Source organism: Cetorhinus maximus, chromosome 8, assembly GCF_964194155.1.
Source record: "Cetorhinus maximus chromosome 8, sCetMax3.hap1.1, whole genome shotgun sequence".
NCBI lineage: Eukaryota > Metazoa > Chordata > Chondrichthyes > Lamniformes > Cetorhinidae > Cetorhinus > Cetorhinus maximus.
The window spans coordinates 13,654,396-13,676,528 of record NC_135886.1 but is presented as its reverse complement, the minus strand read 5'-3'; the positions used below and the strand labels follow the sequence as shown (position 1 = coordinate 13,676,528).

Sequence of the window (22,133 nt, the reverse complement as noted above, 5' to 3'; positions counted from 1 at the left end):
AGCCAAATCTGACTCCAGCCCTACTCTTCCTAACCTGCATTCAGTTTGGCTGTTACATAGGAAGACGAAGGGGCCAGCCCTTTGAGGCTGTTTGGTCATTCAATTAGGCCCTAACTAATCTGTACCTTAACTACATTTTCCATCCTTTTGCTTAATACTCCTTGAAACAAAAATCTATTTATCACAAGTCACAAAAACTTCAACTGGTCCCCCAACACTTGGTCTGTTGGGGGAATGTGTTCTGGATTTATATTACCCTGTGCTGCAAAAATCCTTCCTGAAGCTTGAGTCTAAATTTAAGATTCTGCTGCCTTGTTCTGGATTTTCACCAGACGAAACAATTTCTCTATCTACTGCATTGAATCCTTTTTCATTTTACACACCTCAAATAAGATCACTCCATCAACTTCTAAAATCAATGTATCATATAAATAATGACAGAACGTGTGAATTAGAATAGGTACTAAAATATCTTGTGTACCCTGAGCCAATTACTTTCTAACTTCTAGCCCCACTTCGCCTGGTCATATCATTCCACAAGGTAGATTAAACACTCCAAACACCTGTAGCTCAGTTTTTCCTACTTTTTGTTTTACTGTATGCAGAAATACAAGGTATTTTACAGAAACAGGTTTATTTTACACATGCTTTACAGAATGTACACATGACTGAAGTGAAACAAATATACACAAGGACAGACACTGGTCACACCTGCACACAATTGCAGATGGGTTCACAGCACAGTACCTGTACAGAGGGGGTTCACAGCGCAGTACCTGTAGACAGCAGATTTAATGAACAGTACCTACATAGAGGGCTCATAGTACAGTACCTGCAGAGAGGGATCACAGTACAGTACCTGCATGAATACAAATTAAAGCAAAGTATTAAATTAACTTTAAATCCTGCTTGAAAGTTTCATCAGGCACTATGTGCATCTAACAAAATAACCAGCTTGCTCTCTTTCAGAGAACCAGCACAGGCATGATGGGCTGAATGGCCTGTTTCTGTTCTGCATGTACAAGTCCAATATTTGCTTAGACCCTGCCTTCCACCCCCACACCCTCTCCAGGACCGACCCACATAACATTTCCAGTCAGGTCTGCTCCCAGATCCTTCAGCAGCGAATGACAAAATTCGATACCCATAACCTGTTTCTCTTTATACATCACGCCCATTTTTTTTTTTTTGCTTTTCTTTGATTTTCGATGTTTAGCCCCCCCATTTCAATTTTGCACTGAAAACAGGAAAGAGAAGATTGTCATCATTGTGAACTACTGCCTACAGGCGCTCTTTGATCACCTAGCCTGTCTTAAGACATATTTCCCACAGAGGGCGCTGAAGATCAGAAATCAGGTCAGGTAGGGAATCTGATCAGCTACAGATTTACTTGGGGGAACAGATCAGTGAGAAACCAGTGGAACTAAAGTCAGACAGTGCGGTCAATGTTCTTATTAAAATAAGGAAGGCCAAGAGAAGATTTGATAGAGGTGTTAAAAATCATTAAGGGGTTTAGTTAGAGTTAATAATGTGGTTTAATTGCCTTGAAGTTCTGGGAAAGAATGAATTAAGAATAGGAGACAATGAAGACCTTCATCCAAATTTTCATTTGGATAGCAATGCCAAATGTAGTGAATACATTCCTGGGAGTCAGAAGTAGGAGGGCTGTTGGGACAGGAAGTCCAAGAGGTTCAGTTTGGGAAGGCCTTTGAGGATGGAGGTGGTTGATGAATGAATGCAGGGAGAGATACTAAAGACACATACCACTGGCAAGAGAAAGGAACTGGGAAATGGTCAGTAGACCAGAGTTTTAAGGGTAGGCTGCAAAGGGCAGGAGGGGGCGAGGCCAGAGAGGTGGAGTTTGCAAGGCAGGAGATTGAGGGAAGGAAGACAGTAAACTGTGGTCTGGGTTAGACCACATTCAACCCAACAAAAATACGCTCAAAGCTTTCGATGAATGAGGGGAAAATTAAAAGCAGCAATGACCAAAGTACAACTGCTAAAATGTTCACAACCCAAAGCTATTAGATGGCAGAAACCCACTGACTTTAGTCACAATGGCATCTCTAATACAGGTGACAGCCCCTCACCAAAACATTTTCGAAGACAAATGCACCAGCACAGAAATGCAGATTCCAAAGGCACTGGGGAAAACACAAACAATTTTCAAGGATGACAGCAGAACCAGGAGGTTCTAACTGCCAGAAAAGGTTGAACAGGCTGGGGCTCTCTTCTCTGGGAGGGAGAAGACTGATAGGCAACCTGCTGGAGGTCTTCACAGTTCTGAAGGGGACTTGATTCGGCAGTTGTTTCTGTTTGTGGGGGTAGAGTCCAAAATTAGGGGCCCATAAATGTAAGATGGTTGCTAATCAATCCAACAGGGAATTCAGGAGAAACTTCTTTACCCAGAATGTGGAACTTGTTTACCACAGGGAGTAACTGGTGAATAACATTTAAGGGGAAGTTAGATAACTTAGACGAGAAAGAATGGAATGGGTTATGCTGGTAGGGTGGGGGAGGAGAGCTCATGTGGAGTATAAACACCGACAAAGGTCAGATGGGCCAAATAGCCTGTTTGTGCTGTAAAATTCTAAAGTTGGGCTGAGTAAAGATAATCTTCTGCACAAAAACCCGTTACCAACCAGTCAATCCACCCCAGCAAATCTTTACTATGGCTTATATATGCATTGGAATTGAAAGTTTAACTAATAATTCACCGAGGTCAATCATTAATGACTGGGTACTGAAATGAATCCTGACATCAATGGAATAAATCACAGTGCAGTACAATCGCTGACAGAATCAGGTCAAATAAATCTGTTGTTAATCATTACCACCAGCTGATTTAAAAAAAGCTTCACAACAATGAAAAACTATTAATGAAATTCTATTACTTCTATAGTTTCTCAGTTGTGATCCAAAAATTGAGACACAACAGTAATGTGAGTGGGATAATTAACACATTATATCAATGGTAGCTTTCCAGAGGAGCATGCAAAGATTTGAACAGTCAGGAGCAAGTAGTGTGCAGAGTACAAACATGTCAGACATGAGTGTAGCAGTGTAATGCTTCTGTCGCTAGACTAGTAATAGCAGCCTGTATTAATAATCCACAGAATAGGGGTTCAAATCTCAACATGGCAATTCAGAACCAGATTCCATCAAAAAAGAAATCATGAAGTGACAACGAAGCTGTTGGATTGTCGCAAAAAGCCTAACTGGTTCACTAATGCCCTCTAAAGATGGAAACCTCCCATCCGCACCCTGTTGGGCTTACATGCGACTCCAGTCCCACACCAACAAGGCAGTTTCGAATAATATTTATTTAATAAAGATAAGCAGTGTGAAGTTAATCACTGCGCCAAGCCATTGCAAACATTTCACAAACTGCCCTTGCAGACTGTGCTGTGAATGTCGGAAGATCATTTCTGAAACTCTTTTGCCTGTGTTTCAAGTTAAGCTGCAGCCTACAAACTTGGATATAGCGTATCCTGAGGATGTCTCAGACGAGGAGCTCGGTGACTCATATCTCATCGTAACTTGAGCAAAATCATCAGCCAGTACCTTATAGGTGATTAAGGCGGATTACAGGCTTCCTGTGCAAAGTAACTTAAAAAAGTTGTTTGCTGAAAAAAATACGTTGGAGCTTTTTGTCTTGCACTCATCAGGGCACTTTGCAAGAATACCAATATAAGGGGGGAAAAAAACTTATACTAAAGTGCTTTCTCTTCTCAAACAGTATAAATTGTTGTTTTCCCTTTATATTGGTATTCCTGTGAAGTGTATTGATAAGTGCAACATGAAAAGCTTCAACATGTCTCTTTCTTTCAGCAAAACTTAAAAAAAGTGTTGGATTTTCTTCGCTGGGGTGAATACATTGGATCTGCTAAACAAGAAACACAATAAACAAGTAGGAAAGTAATAAATGTGCTATAGCAGCCCAGTCTGTAAGCAGTTAAATGTGTTTTCCTGCTTTGAGACTGATTGTTCTCTGGATGTGGGTGACAATGGAAAGGCATTAAAGAATCAACCACATGGTGTGAACTAGAGATCTGTGCAAGGTCAGATGGTGCATTAATGGCAGTTTCCCTGCTCAGAAGGACATTCCCACAATAACCAGGCAGTTTTCATACTTCTCCTGGTGTTAAACCACGAGGTAACAGTTTATTGAACTCAAAACTTGCCATCAAGGGGGTGCAACTGTTTGAGAGCAGTACCAGAACCACAAGGCTAATGTACCCAGGGAGATTCGGTTTAGGTACTAGCCTACCCCACATGGTGACTGTGACATGATCTGGTGATAGCATAAGGCGTATGGTATGGTATCTGCAGTGGCTCCTATGCCATCCTGGTAGGGGAGGCCGTGCTCACTCTCAATCAATTTACAGCTGAAGGTGACTTCTTCATCATGATTAGAATTACATTCTGCTGAAGGCAAAATGCTGACTTGATTGGCCATTTAATTAATGTTCCTGCAATGGGACCAACTTAACAGGTTCTTTGCCGAAGGGTTTGAATAGAGTTAGGGTTGGGGCAGGATTTCCCCCCTCGATTTTTCAGCAGTATCTCAGATTGGTGACCTTTCATCAGATTTGCTTTCACTGGTTCTGATGAAAGGTCATTGACTCGAAACATTAACTTTGTTTCTCGCTCCCCAGAAACCTTAGTATTTCCAGCATTTTCAACCAGAGTATTTTACTTTTGTCCAAATAGCAAATTGGTTGTAGAAGCAGCTGTCACTACTGAAGCCATGTGTTAGAGCTTGGGCAACAGGAGCTATTGGACAACTTCAGTCTGATCATATTTACTAACAACGGGTCCAATGTGACTGCAGGAAATTTAGGAACAGGCACTTATTCAATGGGAGGATTCACAAGTTTCTGAAGCTGATGATTGGGATGTCAGCCTTGCCGTCTGTTTATAGCTTCCTCTCGTGTGCCACCTTGCACTGATGTTTCTGCTGCAGTACAATGGGATTGCACATTCCAAAATCCCAGGAAAGTATGAAATATTCAGATTGTTATATGCACAAAACTGCTGAAACCAAGGAAGGGCAATGAATGGCTCCCATTGATCTGTAGTGATTAGGACATTGACGACTAAAGATGTACTGCAGGTACCAGGACTGATTCTGGATGCAGTTTGATGGTGGAATTGAAGGTGCTGGCCCAGCCATTTGTACATCACTTGTACAGGTTCTCACAATAAACACTCAAATTCATAATTAAAAAAAGGAAACTTATTTACATTATATAAGGCTCTACAGTTGAGTTTACTTTAATATTTATATATATATATTTATAAAAGTTATAAATGCAAGAGTCAATTTATACCAAAGGTTCCAAAATAGACAAAAACATTGTAACCAGGGGGAAAGGTTTCAGCAGTCACATGGAACCGTTTATGTTTCTGACATCCCCTGGCAAGTTCTCTCCTGCTGGCTACCCAACAAGGAATCATCATTAGGCCAAAATAAAATCACGTATGTATGTTTATGATTATTCTGCCAAAGTTACGAGGCAACCCAGGAGGAGGAGAGTATTACTGTAACACTGTGTCTGCCGTTCAGTTCCGTGATATGGAGTTGGAGTCGATGTTTTGGTTCCAGTTCAAGTCTTGAACGGACGAGGACAATCTGGAGCCTTGAACTTCTAAGATGTTTAATCAACGATGTGCATTTTCAAATTCACACAATCCGCAGACAGTCAAAGACAAGTCAATCTTTCTCTTTTCCTCAGCTGTCCGATGCCAAGCCAAAACATGTCCTGCTCAAATCTTGCAAGTAGGATGCAGAGGTCATGTCACACTGAGCTTATCTTGGCTGGAGCGCTGCAAGTTAATACTTTTTTAAAACTCAAGTGATTTAAAAAACCAGTAATATTTGTAGCATCATAAATCAGACTTTGGCAGCAATGCAAAATACACAATTTAACCAGTATATTCCACATCATTAATGCAGCCCAATTACATTAATGGCTCTATATTTGTTGCACTGAGTCTGGATTATAACCAATAGCTCAGCATGCTGTCTGCCAGCTGACGGCCTATATAATTGTCGCACTTGGGAGAGAAGAGAGAATGTTCTTTTGGCTGCCTTTCTAACTTACTGCTACTGTCTTGGCAAAGATCAGATTCTTTTAGGAAGGCTAATTAGAAAGTGAGATCCAGAGCTGCAAACCAAGCAATTGTGTTACTGTGAAATTAATTCAGACAGGAGAACAATTACATATGCTTACTCATCCATAAAAGTTAAAGCTACTTACTGTAGTCCTGTCACTGTGATATCAGTGACATTTTGCACACTATATTAACTGGAACTGTGAAATACATACCCAGCAACATGATTCTAGATTTTGGTGTTCCAACCCTAGGGGTTATTCTGGGGGAGCACTCTGAGCTGAACAATGTTCCAGTCTGTTACCAGCAGGGAGAAAATTAAGGGGTCAAATTATTCAGAGTGTGACTGTTCCTATGGCCAATGTTTGCAATCAAATTTAATTTTTATTATGCGATTCTAAGAGGTTTGCCAATATTTCAGGGATTGCATTCCACAATTCTAGTTGTTTTCTTTTCCTGTAAGGTATTAGCACAGATATGCTAAAATTACCTACTAACATTATAGTTATGTACGTTGTGTGGCTTACACCGGGAAAATTAACATACACAAAATGGAATAATTCCTCCGTTGCTTCCTTACAAGGGTTGTTTTCTTACAAAATAACAATAAATGAAGATGAGGAGAGTAATGATGATCTATTAAGCCTAATCATAAACATACATATCCGGTGTGCCTGGCCTCAGTGTCACTGCTTTGAGGTAGTGGGTAGAGGTTCTGTCGCTCAGGGTATTGATAATACATTTGTTTTCATCACACAGATGATCTACGTAGTGGCCCCATAAGCCTGCACGACTAGTGTCCGCTCACTGCCAGCGCTCTGCTCAAGGCTTCTCTGGCTCAGTCTGCTATTGGCCACAGAAGGCTCAGAGCCATGTTCTGTCTCATCGTCACCTTCCACAAGAGCCCGGGGATTCTCATGGACAGTCACAGGCTGCTGTGAATAATGGGAATGCGAAGGCAATCCTGAATCCGCATTCAGGCCCCATGGAAGCCGTGGGCAGGATTCTAACAAAAAAAGCAAAAGAACAGAGTGAGAAAATTAAGATGTAATGATTAACTTTAAGACAACATTCTTAACATAGGGAAAGGATGAGATAATTCAGCCCTGTGAGGCTTTTCTGCCATTTAATTAGATCACTGCTGATCTACATCTTAATTCCACTTGCTCACCTCGGCTCTGTAACCATTAATATCCTTATCCAGCAAAAATCTATCAACCTCGAATTTGAAATTTTCAGTAGGAACCAGTCTCAACTTTTTAATGAGTGGGTGCAAAGAGTATTCTGGATTTCGAATACCCTTTGTGTGAAAAAGTGCTTCCTGAAATCACTACTGAACAGCCGAGCACTCATTTTAAGGTTATGTCTCCTTGTTCACGATTCCTCACCAGAGGAAATAATTTTGCTTTATCAATTTCTTTCATTATCTTAAACACCTGAGTTACATCATACCTCTAGTGAGGGGGTACATGGCTAGTCTAAGCCCCTCAACGGGCAATGGTTTCAGTGTGAATAGTGTAAACTCACAGCTTATGGACAGAATTTACAATACTGAACCATTTCACTGAATGCCAGAAATCCCACAAAGAAACTGATTAACTCGTAGAATAGACGAACTTACATGTATAGGGTGGTAAGGGGAAAAAGCAACATCTCAGACGTAGTTTTGGAAAAAGGACTCCCCTGTATAAAATGCCATGTACAGATCGCAGCATTTTACATAGAATAGATTAGGGTGAAGGATAGTTGCCGATGTTATTTTGGATTCTCATCAGAATTTTCACCTGAAATGTTGATCCGGCTCTTTTTCAGACACTGACAGACCTAATGTGAATTCAAAACATTTCCGGGCTTCTATTTTCTGCACTTGCAGTTTTTCCTTTTTTGAAAAAAACTGTTACAAATGCATAATTTTAAGGTGAATATGTTTTAGGGTTATAGCTTCTGGTTTATAAGATATTACTCTCATTCAGGAAACTGTGATTTTAAATGTGGAACAGGTAAAGGAAAGCATGGTCTGGATAGTTTATCAGACAGGCCTGGAATTGCAGATCAGGTCAGAGAGAAGTCTTATTGTGTTGCTGGTGCTGAGAGTTCTCACGCCTAGGATTATAGTGACCTCTCAAGGAGGTGGCTGTCTGTAAGCATCTTGGGAGAAGGGTTGAAGTTAAGATGTAAGCAGGGGGTGTTTAAATTATTCATATAATTTTCCCAGATCAGGGAAGGTCTGAAGGCAGGTTGTAAAGCATCCATATACTTTTCAGATCAAATGACTGGTTTGAAGATAAGTAATTTGCATTTCTATCCGGGAACAGGCCATGTGTGTTATAATGCCATGGCGATGGGCTTCTGCGGGGGGGTGGAGAAGGAGGGAGGGAGGGGTGTGGGGGTTAGGAAGGCTTCTTTGTTTTACAATATATCTGTTGTTCTGACAGTCTGCATCAGGGGCAGCTTGGAGAAGGCAGAGAGAATCTTCCGGCAGCAAGGAGTGGGGGGGCCATCAGGAACCAGGTGTGTTTCTGATTTGGAGTGGCCATGCAAGGATGCGAGTGAGACCCATTCTCAGGCTAGGAAATCCAAATTCATGAGATGCTGAAGTAATGCTGGAGGATTCACCTAGCCGGATGCTAGTGGGAGAATCCCCAAGAACTTCTCCACCTCAGAAGATAAACGGAAAACTAAGGAGAATCAGAATGAATTCCTGGGAGATGTGGCAACTTGGTTTGGTTCCAGAAAAATTGAAAAACCTCAAGTAATGAACTTGAGAAAAAAGAATTGTCAGTTGAAATTAAAAGCAAAACAGGGAGAGTTCTGTTCGGAATCTTGGTTTAAGGTATATTACTAAATATATTGATATTGCATGTTCTTTTTCTTTTGCTGGTAAAAGGTTTGCCCTTTAATACATGAAATCTGATTGTGTGATCTTTTCAGTTAATAACTAGGAATTTGAATTTCTTTAAAAGCTACCTGCTTCTATCGAGATCGTAACAAACCTAGTTATAACAGTGATTAGAGCAGTGTAGCTGGTTAAACCTCTTGCAGCCAGTTGATGAAAGAGACCAGAAGTCAATCTTTACTCAGTTTTAGATTTATTCACAAGGTGAGACGTTACAGTTGTATAGCTCCTAACTCTAAAACCCATTACCAATGTTAAGTGTCTCTTTATGCTCAAGTAAATGAAAAAACAGAAGAATAAATTAACATCCCTTAAAGGCGTACTGTAACTGGAACAAAACTACAAGTGAAACTTAATGAATTAAATCAAAATATCACTCCCGGGGCTGATGATGCTCTCCAGCCCCTGCGATGCAAGCCAGTCGCAGAAGGCCTCAAGGAAAACAGTGGACACCCTGTGCTCCTTTGCCAGGGACATCTGGGCTCAAACGAAGCTGTGGAAGAGAGGCAGGCAGTCAGGTCGAGCGACCCCCTCAACCACCCGCTGCCTAGACCCGTTGATGGCCAGCTTAGCCAGGCCCAGGATCAGGCTAACAAGGAAGTCCTCTGCTCTGCTCACGTTCCTCCACACCAGGTGACCAAAGATCAGACATGCTAGGCTAAAGTGTAAACAGAAATTGAGGGGCAGCCCCCTCAAATAATAAAAAAGGGGCTGCTAAGAGTCTCTTTATTTCTTATTGGTATACTCAAAAAAATATAAACTAATAAACAAGTTAACAGCCCCTTAAATAGGCACTGTAACAAAAAGAGAAAACTTTAATTTGATAATTTTCCTTTAATGTTCCCAGGGCTGATGACACACTCCAGCCCCTGCGGCATCCACCGGTCGTAGAAGACCTCAAGCATATCGGTGGACACCGCATGCTCCCGTTTTAGGGGCAAACCGGGTGCAAATGTAGCCATGGGGGGGGGGGGGGGGGGGGGGGGCGCGCAGACAGTTGGACTCACCAGCGCCCCCCCACCCTACAACCGTCCGCTGCCTCAACCGGTTAATAGACACCTTGGCCAGGTCCAGGAACAGGCTAAAAAGGCGGTCCTCTGCCCTGCCTGCTGCCCTCCAGACCCAGGTGGCCAAAGATCAGAAGCATTGCTTTGAAATGCAAACAAAAATGGGGGAGCAGCCCCTTCAAACAATAAAAGAGGGGCTACTAGGTATCTCTTTACATGTGCGCAAGTCATTATCCAATGTGTGCCCCCTCATCGGTAGATATTTAACCTTAATTGATATAATTCACGTGGCTTTCTCTAAACTATGTTCACTGTAAGATGTAGGCTGTACATTACTGTCAAATGCTTTGATTTCTCGTAATTCTGCTTCACGAGTGTCAGTCGCTGAGGAGACACATGGGTCTATAAGTGAAACAAATAGCTTACCCTTCCGGTGCTGCTGTGTCACACTTGCTGGATTGCATATCCTATCGTGATTTGTTAGATAAACAGACATGTCGGCCTCTGTGATCAGACTGTCTATGGCCATACCCTCATGCTGAGCATGTCCTGCGAAACTGTCCTTTGGGAGCTGGCCCACAATGTTGGTCAGAGCATGCTCTAGGGGATCATCCTCTCCAAGGAACGTATATGGACAGTACTCTCTGTTCTTTACATACATGTCGGCATTGTCGTAACAGTCTGAGCAGATCACCAGTGGCCCAGAAGTACCACCTGAAAAACAGATTTAGGGGTTAAAAATAATTTAAGCGCCATTCCATGATGTCGGCAGTTCTCTGTGGGATAGACAGACCTATACATATATGTCTCAGGATGTCAGAATGCACTTCACATAGAATTAATTACTTTGAACCACATTAGCAAATGCAGTTGCCACTTGGTATACAAGATCTCTTGTCTTTAAGTCAGAAGGTTGTTGATTCATATCCCATTCCAGGACTCAAGCACATAATCTAGGCAGCAAGGGAGTGCTGCACTCTGAGGTGCCATCTTTTTGGAAGAGACATTAAAGCAAGTTTGGGTGGAGGTATAAGATACAAGGGCAGAATTTGGAGAACAGGGTGTTCTCCCCACTGTCCTGGCCAATATCTATTTCTCCAGTATCACCACTATAACAAATTAACTGGTCATTATTCTCTGCTATTTGTGGGACCTTGTTGTGTGCTAATTGACTGCCACATTTTCAATGTTACAACATTAAGCACACATCAAAACTTTCATTGACTGTAAAGCACTGTGGGACATCCTGAGGACATAAAAGGCACTATATAAATGCAAGTCTTTACTCTCAAACAGTTTTTTCTTTCAAAGCTCTGTGACCAGTTAACATTGGTTGGCAGTGGTGATTGAGAAAAGTGTATTGGTCAGGACACCAGGAGAACCCCCTGCTCTTCAAGTAGTGCCATGGGATCTTATACATCCACCCAAACTCAACGTCTTATCCAAAAGTTGGGGCCTACGACAATGCAACAGCTCCCGACAACTGGGAGGCAGTGGCATAGTGGTATTGCCACTGGACTAGTATTCCAGTGACCCAGGGTAATGCTCTGGGGACCTGGGTTTGAATCCCACCAAGGCAGATGGTGGAATTTGAATTCAATAAAAAATCTAGAATTAACCATTGTTGATTGTCATAAAAACCTACATGTGACTCACAGCAATGTGGCTGACTCTTAACTGCCCTCTGAAATGGCCTAACAAGCCATTAGGGATGGGCAATAAATGCTGGCCTAGCCAATGATGCCCCCATCCCATGAATGAATAAAAAGAACTGGCCAGTCACCCTAGATTATGTGCTCAAAACTTTGATTACAGCTTGAACCAATAGGGTTTGCACCAGAGGTAAGAACGCCAGAAAATGAGCCAAGTCAATACAGCAAAGGAAATAACCCTCCATTAGGATTACCTTGCAAGGGCTCAAAACAGGTTAAGTTCTCGGGCTAAATATAGTCTTTTTTTTGCACTGCAGTTTAAGCTCAAAATATGTACCTCTTACTCTCAAAAGTTAAGTAACATGTGTAATGCATACCTGGGTTAGCTTGCTGTGCAAGCCCTTCACGAGGCTCACTCGGGTGGAAGCTGCTTCTTCCTGCATACAAGGGTCCCATCCTCCCATGCAAATTTGTTGTGAGAGGGGTGGTCAGGATATCTGCATCTGTCTCACTCCCAGTATCTACATAGCAAATACCTATTTGTAACAAAGCAACAAAAGTTTTAAGACCAAGCTAGTACATCATAAGTAACAGGAGTAAGTCAAAAATAAAAGGAAATTACTGAGGACGCTGGAGAATTGAAATGAAAAGAGTGTTGGAAAAAAATCAGCAGATCTGACAGCATCTGTGGAGAGAGAAACAGAGTTAATGTTTCTCCGAAGAAGAGTCATATTGGACTCAAAATGTTAACTGCTTCTCATGAGTATCGCTCGTGTGGAGCATAAATGCCAGCACAGGCCAGCTGGGCTTAATTACCTGTTTCTGTGCTGTAAATTCCTTGTAAAACAGTCAAGGCACATTATTGGCCATAGACCATCTATAAGACAAGTTAAGACTGCGATGGAATACTCTTCACTTGCCTGGATGAGTGCGGCTCCAACAACACTCAAGAAGCTCAACACCAACCAGGACAAAGCAGCCCGCTTAACTGGGGCTCCATCCACCACCTTCAACATTTACTTCCACCACCAATGACGCAGTGGTAGCAGTGTGTACCATCTACAAGATGCACTGCAGTAACTCACCAAGCCTCCTTCGACAGCACCTTCCAAACCCATGACTTCTGCCACCTAAAAGGACAAGGGTAGCAGATGCATGGGAATACCACCACCTGCAAGATTCCCTCCAAGTCACCCACCATCCTGACTTGAAACAAATCAACGTTCCTTCACTGTCGCAGGGTCAAAATCCAGGAAACCACCCCTCCCCTCCCCACAAAACAGCACTGTGGGTGTAACTATACCACAGGGACTGCAGCAGCTCAAGAAGGCAACTCAGCACCACCTTTTCAAGGGCAATTAGGGATGGGCAATAAATACTGGCCTAGCCAGCGATGCCCACATCCCGCGAAAGAATAAAAATAAAACCTCGGTTTTATGCCACCAAAGCAGATGGTGCAAGCCATTTGGTCCAACAATCGTCATGAACTTTTCTTATCCACCATCTCACTCTTAACTCTCAGTCACGCCTCTGGGTGTATGATGACAGCCTCATCATGGCCCACCCTGTTACAAAATCTTGGATCACAACGAATGTCATCTCAATGGACAGTGAACTTGTATTAAATCGACCTCTTGGTGAGATTATAAAATCAAGCAAAGTCTCATCTCTCTCTTGAGACATATCTAATTGCCTTGTGATCCATCTATACTGCTTGCTTCACTGTCCTTCCTTGGTAACTTATTTCACAACTTTATTATGCTTTGGGTCAAAAAGTTGGTCTCTTTCTTCAAACTTTCTCAGTTTTACTTTCTCTCCTGTATCTGAACCCATCGCTTACAGCCAGAACTTTGCGGCACTTAAGCCAGGTGACAATCCCAAGAAACCAGGTACAAATCTGCAGAGGCGCCTTCACTCACCATCGGTTCCTTTATGCACATAGCCATGGGCAGTGGATGCCATTAGCTGTTGGTGGCTTCCAGCCTCTGAGTTGCTGTAGCCTTCCTGAGGCTCGGATAGAGTTCCCTGGGAAGACAGATAGCTTGGAATGTCGGCAGGTAAATTCATTTCATCTGGGAGAAATAGAACAAACTTGTTAAAACATTCCACTTAGCAATAAATTTCTCAATTTAGGCCCATCTATTCAAGTTGCACCTGAAGGAACTCTTTCTTTACAATACAGGTATTTAATTCACTGAACAAATATACTATTGGTCTTATTCCAATAAATAACCAAGTTTACACAACAGCATATATCTTGGCAGATTCTTACTGTAGACACTGAACTAATTTGGTACATGTCGTTCTTAAATAAGAAGCATTCATTACACGATCAGTGGACAAGAGTACACTAACTGCTTTATATATCACGGTGCACCACATGGTGACCTAGCAGTCCAATTACAAGCTAAGCCTTTAAACCACCCCCGATAAGTTTGCCATCTTGAAATCACAATGGCCATCCTTCCATAGAAATCCTTGACAATCCTCTACAACAAAGGTGTCCTATACAGACTGGCGGTCATTAAATGTCATTGATGCAATTATGCAAATTATATTGGCACCATACCTGCATCACCAGGTAAAGCAGAGGAGACAAGGCAGGAGTCCTAAAGCCCATTTTAAACAAGGAAAGAAAGAATTGCATTTATAATGATGCTTTATATCTCCAGACACCAGAAACCTTTTCTTGGAATGAATTACTACAGTGACTATTATGCAGTCTGACTCTAGCTTGGGTTACAGGGGTCCTGGAATCTTTTAACACATTGAGTATTCCTATTTGAGAAAAACTTCTTTACACAAAGATTTCATACAAAACAACATGACATAAGGAGTCAAAATGCAATTGTAGACTTGAGGTCCAAGGCAACTGGACCAGGCTTTGCAAATAAAAGCAAAATGCACAGCAGGCCTTCCGTATCTGGAGAGAAGGATGGTCAGTTAACATCTCAAGCATACGACGTTTGTTTCATTGAACCATACATACGGTTCAAGTTTCAGTCTGAATCAGTCCTCTGAACGCTGAGGACATGAATGTCTATTCATATATTTAAAATCTGTCTGCCCTACTTACTGTTTCCATTATAAATCCCAAGCCCATGCTTATAATTGGATGTGCAGTATATATAAACTTGAGTTGTAATGCCACTCACCTATCTGTGCAGGTATTGCTGCAGCACCACTGGCAGGAGGGTGTACTTACATCATGACATGTTTACATAGGTAGCTTCCATTATAAACATGGACATATAAATTTACAATGGAAACAATGTCAAATCGGAGCACTATTATATATATATATATATAATATATATAAATATATATGTAATATATATTAAATATATATAAATATATAATATATAAATATATACACACAAACACACATATATACATGTACACAATTTGCCTACCTGTGTTTGTAATACTGTAATCCTCACTCTTCCGTCTCATGTGATATATAACAATCACCCAGACCAGAGATGTGCCCACAACACAAACCACCACAACTATGATTACAATTCCAATTGTTGTCCAGCCGTCCTCCTCAAAGACTGAGCTTTTCTGCATGGAGTTGCAGTTGGAAGTTGGAATTACGTTCAGATATATGTGACCACGCTCCGTCCCAAGTGTGTTGGACATGACGCAGGTATATTTCCCAATGTCCTCTGGGCCAGCATCCACTATGATCAGAAGCTGGTTGGCAGCAGCAAAGAAGTGTCTCTCTGTTACAATTAAAGGACCATCATCCTTGGTCCAGTTCAGGCGTGGAGTGGGGCTCCCACCAGCTATACACTGCAAAACAGCAGTCTCCCCTCTGGCGACAGTCCGGTCTTTCAACGGCCGCACAAACGAAGGAGTTTCTAAGGGGTTGGGGAGGAAAGGCAGGAACGTGTAAATGAACAAGATTAGTCCAGGCAGGTGACAAAAGCGCTTTAAGATTCTCAAACACCTCAGATGCAATCAATTCCACACCCTCACAGCTCTGGGTAGCATTTTGCAACTGGAATGAACGTCAGTATTGTGGTCACAGATCACAGAGTGAGTAGAATTATCAGTGCAGTGAACAGATGATGAAATAGGCACTTTGAACCAGAACTAAACTGTAGTGCTATAGGAGTGGCAAGGAGAGAAAAGCTCCATATGTACACACTGTTGACTGGAACAATAAAGAATACCCACTGTGATCAAAGAATTTCAGTTCAATGAGTCATATAAAACCTTGGTCAAAGCTACAACAAACCCAGCAAGCAAAGAGAAAATTAATCTTCTCTCCACTTTCCCCACTCCAGTGCAGAATCTGTTCTAATCTGGGATCATCCCACACAATAAGTATCTTGCTCTCAATGGTATTCTAAGGTTTTATATATTAAACTCTTGGCATTTTACGTGTTTGACCTACAGAGAATTTACAGCATTCAACCCAAGTGACCAATGCCAGTGTTTATGCTCCAGATGAGCCTCCTCCCTTCCTTCTTTATCTAATGCCAATAACATATCCTTCCAGTCCTTTCTCCCTCAAGTTTATCCAGCTTTCACTTAAAATGCACCTACACTATTCAGCTCAATTACTCCTTGTGCTACTGAGTTCCATATTGTCACTATTCTCTAGGTGAAGAAGCTTCTCCTGAATTCCCTACTGGATTTATTACTGACTAACAATACTTGTAGCCGCTAATTTTGGTCTCTTCATGAGTGGAAACATTTTCTCTATGTCTCTCCTTTCATGATCTTAAAGACCTCCATCAATTAGCCTCTCAGACTCCTTGAGGAAAGAACAGAAATACCTCTGTACAATCTTTCCCGTTAGTTATAACTCTCAGTTCTTTTTTACACCTTCTCCAGGGCTGCTACATTTGTTTTACAACATGGAGATCAAAACTGTGCACAGTACTCCAAGTGAGATCTAACCAAAGTTTTATACAAGTTTAACATAACTTCTCTGCTTTCAAATTCTATTACTCTATAAATGAACACCAGTGCATTTTTAAAATAGCCTTATTAATCTCCATCCCTACTTTTAATGATCTGTATGTACCCCAGATCTCTTTGCTGCTTATCAATTTATTTTACCAAGGAGCTGTAGCCTCAAGTTAACAGCAATCTTCATTAAAGCCAATCTCTCACCTAAGACGGTGAGTGTGGCATTTGCTGAAATGCCCCCTGCTGTGTTTTGGGCCATGCAGCTGTACATGCCCATGTCCTCGATCTTCACATTTGCAATGAAGAAGACATCATCCTCTGGCATAACATGCATACGGCGTTCCCGTGCTGCCGGAAAGTCTGTGCCGCCATCTTTCTGCCAAGCGATCTGTGGCATCGGGTGACCTCCTGCGGCACACTCCAGCCGTGCCATTGCACCCGTCCGGATTGTTAAATCCGTGGGGATTTTCATAAATGAAGGGAGTTCTAATAGGAACAAAACAAGCAGCAAACTATTACCACAGCAATTCATATACCGCCTTTAACATAGTAAGATGTTCTAAGACACTTTACAGGAGCGTAAGCAAGACAGAATTTGGCACCAAGCCACATAAAGAGTTAGCAACACAAGTGAGCAAAAGGTTGGTCAAAGAGGTGGGTTTTAAGGGGTGACTTAAAGGAGGAGACATGGGTAGAGGTGCAGAAGGTTTAGATGGGGAATCCTAGACCTTGCAGCCACCAATGGTTGCTCAAGGGGCCAGAATTGGAGAAGTGTAGAAATCTAGTAAGGTTGTAGAGCTACAGGAGGTTACAAAGATAGGGAGGCGGAATAAACTCTCCTGCTGTGACACTAAGGAGGGATATTAATATAATTCTCATGAGCCAAACTGATATCAAACATTTATGGGCACACAGATAGGTGCTATGTTCACCAGAATATTGGAACAATTATCCGCTCACTATTGAATTTAAAGCTTACCAGGCTAATAAATTTATAATTTTCTACTTGTTCATCCTCATATAGGATTGCACGTGGGGAGTCAAGAACAAACGTAGTTTATAATGGAGAAGCCAAAGCGAAACAGGGTCTATTCACCCGGAATTCAAGGAAGCAACAAAGTGCACAACTCCTGAAAATTTTGAAGAACAGCTCAGACAGCTGAACATTATCCAGGTCCTGTGAATTTGAAGCAAAATGTCGATCTGCCTTAAGGATTTTTGTTCTGAGTGGGTTAGAGATCAGGGACCAAGGCAAGACATTTTTTATTCTTTCAAAGAGTCAATGTATTTTTATTAAAAGTCCTGTCAGAAAGAAGGTACACAGAAGATTTGATATCATACAGTAGTAGGTACACAAAACCAGCCCTAATAACCCCAAATTAAACTGGCCATATAGTTTTATTTAAGCTGCCTTGGTATTCAGCTTATCATTTGTTACCTGTTACTTTTATACATTTTGCAAATGTGCCAATGGATAAATTAATAAAAGAGCCATGGTATATAATTCACATAACTCATTAACATAGCGCACTGGCATTTCAACATAGCAATATAGGACTTCAGAGCAGGCGTAGGCCATTCAGCCCTCTGGGATTGCTGTGCCATTCGATATGATCGTGGCTGACCTGTGCTCAACTTTTTCTGGAGGGAAACAAACCAGTTAGGAATTTGGCGGGGTGGGGGGGGGGGGGGGTGGGGTGGTTTGAAACTGAGAATGCTTTCACCCAATCTGTTCTCAAACCTTTTGGGGCTTAATAAAAGGAACCAGTTTAAACATGGAAAGGTGAGGATGATACAGGAGAATCAGAGTAAAAATGAGAAAATACCTTAAAGTATGGACAGAGTGTATGGGGAAAGAGTAAAGATTAAATTATTTGGGCGTAACTGAGTTTCCATAACTGAGTCTTCGAAGCAACTATTTAAAAACAAAATTATAAACCGTCGATACAACTACATATTATAGATTTATTTTAATAGCACTTGTAAAGCTGACTTGCAGCAGGGACTTGAGTCACGGTCAGTTTCACTTGATGTATGAATAAAATTCATAATACTGCTTTCCGCCATGTCTAGTTAGACGCAGGATTATGAAGCAAATTGCAACTAATTGAATAAAGACTAACAGACTGCATACCCACCCCCCCTGCAAACAAACCCACATACCATTCACAGTGAGCTTTGCCTTGTTAGAGTAATTGGAGCCAAAGTAATTTGTGATGACACACTGGTACCACCCCTCATCGGTGAAGTTGACGTTCCGCAGCTGTAGCACCGTGGTGTATTCGACAAACTCGCCGTCCTGCTCTTGCAAGCTGGAGTAGTTCTGGATCTCAGCTTCGTACAATAACTCGCTGTCTTTTCTCCAGGCAGCAGCCATGGGAGAGTCACTGCTGCTGCCGGCTGTGCAGCTAAAGCTGACATTCATCCCTCTCAGTGCCACGGTGGTTTCGGGATGGACAGTAATCACAGGCTTTGGGAAAGCATCTGTGGAGTTAAGAAGAACCCAAGAGCTAGGCAGCAATAAAACAGAAATTGCACCAAGTTTGTATTTTACACAATTGGGCTGCTTACTCATCAACAAGTCTAATGTTCTGATTTATGGACCGCTCATGGTAACCTGAGGTTGCTTTCCATGCTAAAATATTCCAATAATACAAATAAAGGCAGATAAAACAAAACAAGTGGGAATTCAGTGTTAACAGTTGCAATACAAATCATTTGAATTGAGCAACTTTGATTGTAGAATGCAAAAGTAAACTCATTCCACATATCAAATCTGCCTGTCTGCCTGCCTTTTTAAAAAAAAAAGATTTATTATATCTCTTACCCATACGCTGCTCTAATATTTTAATGATCTTGGGGCAATCATTTATCAAACAGTCTAAGCTTGCTTTTATTCTGAAACGTCATAGTGGCTAAAGGTTACTCTTCTTCAAAAAAAATAATTTTTTTTTTATTTTGGAAAATCTTAATCCTGCCAGGAATTAGTGAATCTCTGGTGAGTCAAGGCCAAGTGCAGCCTTTAGGTGAAGCAGAGAACTGTAACCATGCAGAAAGAGCCCATCGTGTCTGCACTGGATCTCCGAATGAGCAATTCACCTAGCATCTTTCCCCCGCCTTCTCCCTGTAACCTTGCAAATTCTTCAGATAACAATCCAATTCCCTTTTGAATGCTCCGATTGAACGTGCCTCCATTCCAGATCCTAACCACTTGCTTACGTGTAAAAGATTTCTCTCATGTTGCCATTGCTTCTTTTACCAATTACTTTAAATCTGTCCCCTCTCATTCTCCATCCTTTCACGAGTGGGAACAGTTTTTCCCTATCTACTCTGTCCAGACCCCTCATGATTTTGAACACCCCTATCAAATCCCCTCTCAACCTTCTCTTCTCCAAGGATACAGTACCAACTTCTCCAATCCATAGGCAGAGTTGGAGACAGTGGATAATTAGGCCAGGGCATGCAGCATGTGCTTCAGTTACATTTTTTCCTATTATATTTTCGGCCATAGAAAACTATCGCGCCCTAATTGCGCCCTCAGTGGTGAAAGGCTGCACTTACAAGTTTACATGGAGAGCTTCCATTATAAGTATGCACATGGGAACTTAAGAAAAAAGTTGACAATAAGTGCATGTAAATGCAAGATATTTAATATTTAATCCAGATAGATATTGACTAAATAATTACTAATAAAACATTAGCACAGAAGTCTGTTTTACTTGTTGACCAATGATACCTTTACACATGGATTCCCAGCAAATCCAAAGTACATTTTCTTAGACCATTTTGCTTTATTTTGTTCTTTTCCTCTGCCTTCACAACATCCAGGCACACCAGCATTATCCAAGCTTGCTGGGCCTGACATGAATGCATAATGAATAACTTGACATATTCCAATCTTGGGTTGGAGGGCCATAAGACGTAGCTGAATCATTGTAGGAGGGTTGGACAGCTCAGCCAGGTGAACTTGCCCCACCAAGGGAAAGCCCAGTTCACATGAAGTTTGGTTCACCAAAGGAATCTTGAACTTAAAGGCCCTCAAATGATAAGCATCAGGTTCACACTGAAGCAAGCAGGACAACAGAGCAATTCCTACCAAATAAGGTAGGGGTGCTTGTGTGAATGTGTTTGCTTGCCATAAAAAGTGCATCTGAAATAGCCAGTGCATTTCATGCGTTCTAAGTGGTACTGTTGCAATTGAATTCAATGGAAGTGGGAAATCGTTATCACCATATCCGAGATATAAGAAGTTGCCAAGTGGCGGAGACCAGGACCATAGCAGGATGAAGTCATTCAGCCCTTGAGCCTATGCCATTCATCCAATTAAATCATGAATGATCTGTAACTTAACTCCATCTAACTGCCTTGTTTCCATAACCCTTAATATTGCCCAACATCAATCTCAGTTTTGACATTTTCAATCGACTCCCCAGCTTCAACAGCTCTTTGGCGAAGAGAATGCCAAGATTCCCACTACCCTTTGTTTTTTTTTAATTCATTCACGGGATATGGGCTTTGCTGGTTGCACCAGCATTTATTACCCATCCCTAGTTGCCCTTGAGAAGGTGGTGGTGAGCTGCCTTCTTGAACTGCTACAGCCCATGTGGTGTAGGTACACCCACAGGAAGGGATTTCCAGGATTTTGACCCAGCGACAGTGAAGGAACGGCGATATATTTCCAAGTCAGGATGGTGTGAGACTTGGATGGGAGCTTTCAGGTGGCGGAGTTCCATCTATCTGCTGCCCATGTCCTTCTACGTGATGGTGGTCGTGGGTTTGGAAGGTGCTGTCGAAGGAGCCTTGGTGAATTCCTGTAGGGCATCTTATTGATGGTACACACTGCTGCTACTGTGCGTTGGTGGTGGAGGGAGTGAATGTTTGTGGATGGGGTGCCAATTAAGCGGGCTGCTTTGCCCTGGATGGCATCAAGCTTCTTGAGTGATGTGGGAGCTGCACTCATCCAGGCAAGTGGGGGGTATTCCATCACACTCCTAACATGTGCCTTGTAGTTGGTGGACAGGCTTTGGGGGGTCAGGTGGTGAATTACTTGTCGCAGGATTCCTAGTCTCTGACCTGCTCTTTTAGCCACAGTATTTATATGGCTAGTCCAGTTCAGTTTCTGGTCAATGGTAACCCCCAGGACATTGATAGTGGGGGATTCAGTGAAGGCAATGCCATTGAACATCAAGGGGTGATGGTTAGATTGTCTTGTTGGAGATGGTCATTGCCTGGCACTTGTGTGGTGCGAATGTTACTTGCCACTTGTCAGCCCAAGCCTGGATATGCAGAGCTTAGATCTAATCGTTGGTTATGGAATCACTTAGCTCTGTTTATCACTTGCTGCTTATGCTGTTTGGCACGCAATAGTCCTGTGTTATATAGCTTCACCTGGTTGTCACCTCATTTTTAGGTATGCCTGGTGCTGCTCCTGGCATGCCCTCCTGCACTCTTCATTGAACCAGAATTGATCCCTTGGCTTGATGGTCATGGTAGAGCAGGGGATATGCTAGGCCATGAGGTTACAGATTGTGTCCAAGT

General features: G+C 42.0%; 1 protein-coding gene across 1 annotated transcript in view; it reads right to left on the bottom strand.

Moving 5' to 3' along the window:
* Window positions 1-570: 570 nt before the first annotated feature.
* The window catches only part of lrig2 (leucine-rich repeats and immunoglobulin-like domains 2), a 96,972-nt gene continuing 75,409 nt past the window's right edge, over window positions 571-22,133 (bottom strand). The window contains exons 13-19 of the mRNA XM_078546462.1: window positions 18,759-19,079; window positions 16,800-17,081; window positions 15,086-15,535; window positions 13,592-13,744; window positions 12,050-12,208; window positions 10,447-10,734; window positions 571-7,123 (exon numbers count right to left, since the gene is read on the bottom strand). Of these exons, the coding sequence (XP_078402588.1) occupies window positions 6,882-7,123; window positions 10,447-10,734; window positions 12,050-12,208; window positions 13,592-13,744; window positions 15,086-15,535; window positions 16,800-17,081; window positions 18,759-19,079 (1,895 nt within the window). The 3' untranslated portion in view covers window positions 571-6,881. The remainder of the gene's footprint in view (window positions 7,124-10,446; window positions 10,735-12,049; window positions 12,209-13,591; window positions 13,745-15,085; window positions 15,536-16,799; window positions 17,082-18,758; window positions 19,080-22,133) is intronic.